This window comes from Sinohyriopsis cumingii, unplaced genomic scaffold, assembly GCF_028554795.1.
Source record: "Sinohyriopsis cumingii isolate HCF-2022 unplaced genomic scaffold, ASM2855479v2 utg003303l, whole genome shotgun sequence".
Lineage (NCBI taxonomy): Eukaryota > Metazoa > Mollusca > Bivalvia > Unionida > Unionidae > Sinohyriopsis > Sinohyriopsis cumingii.
In genome coordinates, this window is record NW_028316452.1 from 33,099 (window position 1) to 42,318 (window position 9,220).

A 9,220-nucleotide genomic window follows, 5' to 3' on the forward strand; every position below is an offset into this window, starting at 1 on the left:
GCTCCCTCAACAAAAGGAATGCAGAAAAGTTCCAATACTGTTTGCCCAAAAATGTAATGTACCAATATGAGAAACATGCTGAACATGGAATAGGTGTCAAGGAGTTTAATTCTAGGATAAGAAATAAGACCGGTATAATTGATATTCAATGTGACTCGACATATAATAATTCAATTTACAGGTTGAGGCAATGCAGCATGTGCAGTTTTGTGCACAGTCCTTATTTTTACAATGTTCTCTGCTTTGATCTGCTGAGTGTGTCTCTAAAGTTAAATGATCAGTACTGATACATAAGTGATTGTGACATAAGTGGCTTACATATAAAATCTACCCCACCCCACCCCATTTTGGGGAATTATTGCATGTGTTAAATGGTATTTAACCATACAGGCCAATCTATGGGTACCATCATATGAAATTCTGCCATCAGGCCATACTGTGCTCTTTTCCCTATGGCCTGAGCTATATACTTCCACTCTCCAGTGTATAAAACCATCCCCATCTGTCTTTTGTATAGAATTTTTCTCCAAAATCACATGCAAACCATGATAAAAAGACTCCATTATCACTGTCATATGTCAAAACCACCAAACTGATACCCTGGATGCACGTGGTAACCATGGAAACAACAAACTCCTATTATGGTATAGGTCGCATATAGGACTCACGGTACTAATTCCACTCCAATGGTAAACATATGGAAACACTGTCATATTCAAAATTCAATAACTTAAAATTTATGGGTGCTGATAATGACACCTATAATTTTTCGTGCACATCTAACCTTGGTGCAAGCTTATGTGTGGAGAACACCATATGACCCGCGGCAATTTGTTTACATACATGTGCATGAAACACGTGTTATTGATTCTGCACCAAATGAATCAGGTGCTACTTTCAGTATTGAGTACTCCTGAGTCAAGCCTGTAAAAATGCTAAAATTGCATCAGTAGAAATTTGTCAATATTTTTTTTACATTACATATAGGACAAGCTCTCAAAAGATATTTTTCCTAAAATTTTAATTTTCATTATTAACCAATTATGGACCACCAAACCTGTAAATACTCTATCATTTCTTCACCCATTTCTAGACTGGTTCACAGTTCTTCCGTATAATTAGTACCGTGTGTCCTATAACCAGATTTAATTTTTTTTGAAAAAGTTGTATTTTACTCCTTGATATTAGAGCATAATTGTAAGAAAGAATTGGCCATGCTTGTGCATGGATAATAGTGCAATAGCATTTTATGTGATACCAATATCTATAGTTAAATTGCATCCGCATCACATGTTGCTGTGTTGTATTGTACTTATTAATGGCTTATTCTTGTTATTAAAATAATTGTTTTCTGCCTTTGTATCTTCATGTTATCTTTCTATGGCATGCATGCTACACAAAAGAAACACAAGCATGCTGACATCAGCAAGTATGACATCACAGGGTATCAAATTACATGACGCATTGTATTTTCATCTCTCACTGGCTATAAGACAAGTTTTAAATGTTTTAAATTTCAAAATTGCATTTCTTTTCTTGCTGACTCTCACATAAATAAGATACAGTGCATCCCTATTCACATCAATCAAACAAAACAAATAAGTGTGCCACATGACAGGTCAAAATGATAAGAGGCCATTGCCCTTTTGTGACTAAAACATATACACACACCCATGAAGCATCAAGAGATGCTGACATTCCAAACTTATTTAAACTATCATCACATGTGATTCCATGACCCCCAAATGTTAATAAAAAGGTATAAAAGCCAAGGAAGAGTTCCATAAGCTTTATTATACTGAATAATTAAATAACATAGTGCTACTTTTTAGTATAAAACTATGGGGAAGGGTGAATAAGCAAAGAATAGACAGAGTAATTTCTTCAAGCCTGGTAATGTTCCCCACAACGGGGGTGGGGGGAATGTGTATCAACCCAAATAACACATCAGCATGAGGTATGTTACATAAGGACAGCAAGAGACAAATTTGAAAAAGCTATCCAAAGTTCCTATAATGCTGACATTGATGTTGGAGACAGAAAGTGTATGCACAAACTGTTATGACTCAAGCTATTAAGTATGCTGGAGGTGGAGAAATGTGTGAAAAACTTTGCTATGCCAAGACAAGTTCATGTCTCTATGCAATATGCAGACACTGATAAAAATTGTCACTGAATACACTACTTGTTAAATTTAAGTAATAGAATTGAATTGCATATTGAAGTTGTCTAATACATAAACATATACCTACATTTACCCAAAGCTCATAAAAAGTTAAGAAAAAGTCTGAAAATCATTACTGTGGCTACTTTCCACTATAAGCAGTGTTAAATTACTTACTTTTTAATATAAAGCTGAAAAAATGCATACATTATTGAACAAAAGAGAAACAAAGCAAACATTGCAATCACTCAATTACAGTCAAAGGGGAGGTAATACACCTTGAATTGGCAAACCAAATAGCAAGCTCTAATTTACAGCTAAATGATTCCTTACTATTACTTGATGGTAAGAACAGAGCAATGTAGGTTTAATAAATAGCTTTTGTTTCAAATATGAAACCATATTTCTGACATGAAGTTTGTTTTCATTTATTCACAACAACATATATGGTGAAGAAAACCCATATCACTTAGTGCACGCAGTAATCAAATGCTGAGATTTGGAATAATGTGTTCTGAGACCACAAGTTGCAACACCCTGAGTATAAAGGTTTTCTATCATGGGACTTGGTACATGAAGAAAAAAGAGATCTGGTTTGGTGGGAGAGAGCAGTATGTTCACCATGCAGTTATACATCAAGAATGTTTCAACTGTATGAAGGGAGGTTGGGGAAGAAAAACTGCCTGTGTAAAGAATGCAATACAGATAGGACTTTTGCAGACTTATATTGGGAATGAAGGGTTGAAAACTATTATTTTAAGTGAAAATGTCCCTCCCTGCTCCCTCAACAAAAGGAATGCAGAAAAGTTCCAATACTGTTTGCCCAAAAATGTAATGTACCAATATGAGAAACATGCTGAACATGGAATAGGTGTCAAGGAGTTTAATTCTAGGATAAGAAATAAGACCGGTATAATTGATATTCAATGTGACTCGACATATAATAATTCAATTTACAGGTTGAGGCAATGCAGCATGTGCAGTTTTGTGCACAGTCCTTATTTTTACAATGTTCTCTGCTTTGATCTGCTGAGTGTGTCTCTAAAGTTAAATGATCAGTACTGATACATAAGTGATTGTGACATAAGTGGCTTACATATAAAATCTACCCCACCCCACCCCATTTTGGGGAATTATTGCATGTGTTAAATGGTATTTAACCATACAGGCCAATCTATGGGTACCATCATATGAAATTCTGCCATCAGGCCATACTGTGCTCTTTTCCCTATGGCCTGAGCTATATACTTCCACTCTCCAGTGTATAAAACCATCCCCATCTGTCTTTTGTATAGAATTTTTCTCCAAAATCACATGCAAACCATGATAAAAAGACTCCATTATCACTGTCATATGTCAAAACCACCAAACTGATACCCTGGATGCACGTGGTAACCATGGAAACAACAAACTCCTATTATGGTATAGGTCGCATATAGGACTCACGGTACTAATTCCACTCCAATGGTAAACATATGGAAACACTGTCATATTCAAAATTCAATAACTTAAAATTTATGGGTGCTGATAATGACACCTATAATTTTTCGTGCACATCTAACCTTGGTGCAAGCTTATGTGTGGAGAACACCATATGACCCGCGGCAATTTGTTTACATACATGTGCATGAAACACGTGTTATTGATTCTGCACCAAATGAATCAGGTGCTACTTTCAGTATTGAGTACTCCTGAGTCAAGCCTGTAAAAATGCTAAAATTGCATCAGTAGAAATTTGTCAATATTTTTTTTACATTACATATAGGACAAGCTCTCAAAAGATATTTTTCCTAAAATTTTAATTTTCATTATTAACCAATTATGGACCACCAAACCTGTAAATACTCTATCATTTCTTCACCCATTTCTAGACTGGTTCACAGTTCTTCCGTATAATTAGTACCGTGTGTCCTTTAATCTCTAATTTAACCCAAGCGCACATGTTTATGGCACTGAACACTATCTTCAAGCCGTATATTCTTTCGCCTATATTTTTTAATTAATACTTTGATCTAAGCCGGCCTACTGACCTCGTCACTAATCTTTGCTCAGGAGATTTGGCAAGCCTGGGATGGTTTAATCTTCGTCGAAAGAAACTACGGATGGGGGTGGGGGCATTTTTGCGGAGTTTTCGTTATTTTTTCTCTGAATGGGTGGCGCCGTTCGATATAATGCAAACTTGCAACGACCCTCCCACAAGATGATGAAGCTTTCCGTGTAGTGCTGCTGTCTTCATTGAAGAATTTTTTCTTTGTACTCATATAAAGGGTCGATACTTTAATATGGGGGAAAATGACTGGGATTCTCATCCGAACTAGGATATTTTATTACATAGCTTTTCTTTTATCTGAATAAAACAAAATCCCCCCCCCCCCCCGACAATATGATCAATAGAATTAGTTATTATTTCTTCAAATAAGAGCAAGAGTTTATTTTTCACAGGCTATCTGCGGGCCGGGTGTGTAAAAAAGAAAACAGACAATTCCCCTCCGCTCTCCGAAAACGAAATGGTCAGTTCCTCACAATTATACATTTAGTTATAATTTTTAAACGCTAGCGCGGATTGGGTTATTTTATGTACTGGTTATATCATAAGCTTCCATTCCCAGGAAACCGTTTTTCTGTATCTACCTGCGCGCTTGTGTGTGCGTGTGCGTGTGTGTGTGTGAGAGAGAGAGAGAGAGAGAGAGAGATAGAGAGAGAGAGAGAGAGAGCATGAGGGAGGAATGTGTTTGTCCCGCATTGCTGTCTCTATATCTCCATGAAAATACGGAATTAAGCCAAGTTTCCTATGTTCTTACTTGATTAGCTACCAAATAACAGGGTTCATATGTACAGAAAGAAAGAAAGAAAGAAAGAAAGAAAGAAAGAAAGAAAGAAAGAAAGAAAGAAAGGAAGGAAGAAAGGAAGGAAGAAAGGAAAGAAAGAAAGAAAATAAACAATAAGCTTTAAAAGCAAAACATGGAATCGTCGTACATCTCTCAGATTCTTTTTTTTTAAATAAGAACGGCACTGAGGAAACCCGTTCCATCAAAGCACGATCTCAACGTACGTGTCTGTAGCGCAAGAAAGCATATCTCTTTGGATGTATGACAGAGAATATTTTTCGAACATGTTAAAATATATATAAACGATTATGCTTGATATAATTTTATTCAAACGATAGCAACAAATGCATAATGAACAAGTCTTTAACAAAATGACATTAAATAAATTAAATATATGCAATAAAAAAGTACAAACTGGAACCGGACGAAAAAGATATGTATTTTCGACACAATCAGAAAATAGAAGGAGTTTACTCTGGAAAGGAATGTATTAGTTTTAATAATCTTAATCTCAAAACCAGATCAATATAAACAAGTGATTGTATAGGTACTACTATACATTTTGACTGAGTGATGTGACGTAAGTGAAGATGGCATGTGCTAGTTTTAAAATTATTTTAAAACTGTATAATAAAAAAAGATTAAAAAAAGAAGAAAAACAACAAAGGCTATTTGGCGAAAACCGGCCAAACAACGAACTTGTGGGTGAAAGCCAAGATCTCTCTCTCTCTCTCTCTCTCTCACACACACACACACACACATATTTGCAGATGGTAGCGATAAGACGGACGTATGGACAGAGGATGTTATTACAATTGTCCATGCTAAAGCGTGTGGATAATAAAGAAGTAATTTCAGTAATTTTAATTAAGTCCTCATATTCATTCATATTTGTTTGATTTGAAAGCAACTCTTATTGTCAACCCAAAAAATCACAGACTGTTGGCATTACTCAGAACTTCAAGGCGCTGGTATTAAATGTCTTATTGGTTGAGAGAAATGGAGCACCTTTTGTATTCCACGATAACTATTTTATAACGAATTAGGAAGAGTCCCTTCATCTGATATGTTCCCTCTTGAACTCCTTGACCAACCTAGCTAGATTGTCCATCGACTCGAAGATTCCATCTCCCGTCGTTGCGCATGCGGCCTGAATGTACCATTTCCTGTTACACAATTTATTCAACCCCAGTTTTTGCACTATGTCTGAGGCCCTCAGGGCGCCTGCATGAAATGAAATGGTTGACATGTGAATGTGTCTTAGAAAAAGATAGATAGGTCAGAAATACGATTCATCTCAACATTTCATTTCAAAAAGTGTAATGCCAATTTACTGAATAACTTTATGTATCATTACTTAGGACAGAATATTAAAAATTCCAATACACCAAAAATGAAACAGTTCCTGAAAATTACAAAACATCACTTATCATCAACGAAGACTAAAACAATGTGAGTCAGATTGAACACTGTAAACATTGTCATGACTAAATTGACTGCGTCTTCGCTGCTCGACTGTGACAAATCCGTTTCACCTTTCAACACTTAATACTTGTTCTTAACTATATAGTCAAGCACGCCGCGAGACGAAATCAAGAGACCAAAACCATTTAGTGCCATTGCCACTCTATTATCCGTATGACTTTTTACATCGGATGATAACTTGTACGTTTAACTGAAGTTAGTAGTTTATATTTCTAAATCGGTAAAGTATGTAGCCGAAGTAAATCCCCGTTTTGAAAAATAAAATTTTATTTTTTTTACGGGTTGTATATATTATTAAAAACTAGTTGGATGTAGGTCAAAATAAGAGAAAACATTTCAAGACCGTATCTTACGATTCATGTTCACTGTAAATATAAACATACCTACAACTAATTGACCTTGAACACACTGGTGAAGACTCGTACGCTATTTTTAAACAAGATGGGTATGAAAATGAGAGATTTTTCAGTAACTGAATGTTTGTATTGCCTCATTAAAATCTTATGTAATGTCCTATAACTATTTGTCTAAATTACAATCGCTTTTCAAGAAAGTAACTGTCCACCACCATAGAAATTTAAATTTTAAAGCTGACCCAATTCATGACTTGTAACTTTACGTTTCATATCATCACAAACCTGGCAGGTCTTGCTTATTGGCGATGACTACAATGGGAACACCAGTCATTTCATCGGATTCACAGATGTCAAAGAGTTCCTCCCTCGCTTCATCCATCCTCTCTCTGTCAGAACTGTCCACTACGTAGACGAGCCCTGTAAGTTAAGAATGCCAACATAGTACGCAGCACCAAGACTTTTATTGTTATCTTTGATTTATTATTACCTTTGAGCTATTATTATCTTCTATCTATACTTCCTATTATTATCGATGCAATTTATGTAGTACTACTGTCATGGATAACAAAAAGAAAAAACAATATCATACTTGTAGATGCCTGACATTTGATTTTGTAATCAATGACATTCATTTTAATTTTATTGTTAGCAGCAACCCATTTTCACCGTTTGTGCTTAGTCCGTTTTTAGTGATTATTGAGATGTATTAGTGCTGGCCTGTTGTGAGAGACTACATATTGTGCCAAATAAAGGTCGCTGTGATTACATTTTAAGTCATATTACTAAGGTCAAGATATTTTAACGATTTCTTGTTTATCATACTTTTAGCAGCATATTCTTGAAAACGGATAGTAACAAACAGTACCATGGGTTGGTTCTGAGTTGGTTTTGGATGTTCAGTCAATTTTTAAATTTAAAATAGCATATGTTCTGTGATTTTAGGCAAATTTAACCTCATATTATCAAAATTGAATCCCCATTCGGGAAAAAAAAATTTGAACCCAACCCCCCTGCACTACAGTTGGATACCGTTACTTCTTTTTTTCAAAAGAGAAGTTTTGTCTGGTGTATATTTTACTTGTATACAACTTTCTATGCATAAGATGATTGAAATACACCTGCTCTTGGACCTTATTCATTCCAATGAAAATTGCCTACCCTTCTTGGATCCCGGGACGACTAGGACTCTTTTGCTCCTCCAGATATCAAATAGAGAGTATGGGAAATACTGCTGAGACGAAGGGATTCGATGGTTATATTTCTTAAAATGTACTAGCCGATATATTAAGACAAAAACAGACTTACCATCACAATTTTGGTAGTAATGCCGCCACAGGCTTCTGATCTTTTTCTGGCCACCTACATCCCATACTGTGAATGTGAGGCCCTTAATGGTATAACGGTACCAATTGCGCAAGTCCAGGTGGGCGGAGCTTAAGGTGTATGGAACATTGTATTCAGAATTAAAGAACAAAACTAGCTGTGATTGGTGCATTATGTAAGACTTGTACTTTCTGTTTGGCTTAAAAAAAAGTTGAGCCTCTTGGCAACATGTGAGTTTGTGTTAATTTCTATCTAGATCATATTTTGTATTTTTTATGATTTTTTTAAAATATGGTACACATGACTGAAAATGTGCTTGTTGTGACTAGATAACTCTTACCCCTGTCTAGTTCCAGTAGAGTTATCTCTCTTAAATGCAATGGAGTACCTGGTTATGTCATTGTCAAATTGACAATCTAGCATTGTTCTATATGACAGCATGTGACATGCATGCCCAAGTAGGACAGAAAGTATATTTATTTCACAAAACATTAGCATTGAGGTATATGGAAAAACAATTGGTACCGTGATACCTAAAGGAAAGAATAGCCTCACAGTGTTTCCATAGAAACGCATACATGTGGGCGGCATTTATGAACTATACTAGTTTGATGTACGAAAACAAATGTATGCTGAACACTTTTGGTCAAATATTGAAAGTTCTTTAAGAATAAAATGTATGAAATCTTTAGAAAATAGCACAAGATGGCTTTGGATGGGGACTTTTGATAACTATAGCTATGATAGATATAGGCTTGTGTTACCTGATGTCTTTATGTATGTGCTGTTACCTCCTAGATTGGAATGCATGCAACAAAATAAGTTATGTAAACATAATATAGTTGATTTTGGCCAAATATTGGCTATTGTACCTGCAAAAGATGAAAAATCATGTGTACAAAAACAACTATCTTGTTCTTGTAAGGCATGCCATAAACCAGGATAGAGAACATTCTAAGTACACTTGTAGATAGATCACTTGTACCATGTGGGATCTTCTGGCATGAGTAATTTTTAGGTAATTTATTAAGGATTTGGTATTCCTTCCCATTTTGATTTGAATT

The 9,220-nt window shown here is 35.4% G+C and overlaps 1 protein-coding gene across 1 annotated transcript; it reads right to left on the reverse strand.

Moving 5' to 3' along the window:
• Positions 1-5,287: 5,287 nt before the first annotated feature.
• LOC149769745 (ADP-ribosylation factor 3-like) lies at positions 5,288-8,343 on the reverse strand. Its single transcript, XM_089949777.1, has 3 exons — positions 8,139-8,343; positions 7,116-7,250; positions 5,288-6,216 (listed from the first exon to the last, which is right to left on the reverse strand). The coding sequence occupies exons 1-3, from the start codon at positions 8,326-8,328 to the stop codon at positions 6,050-6,052; spliced, it is 492 nt and encodes a 163-aa protein (XP_089805903.1). The 5' UTR covers positions 8,329-8,343; the 3' UTR covers positions 5,288-6,049.
• Positions 8,344-9,220: the final 877 nt, after the last annotated feature.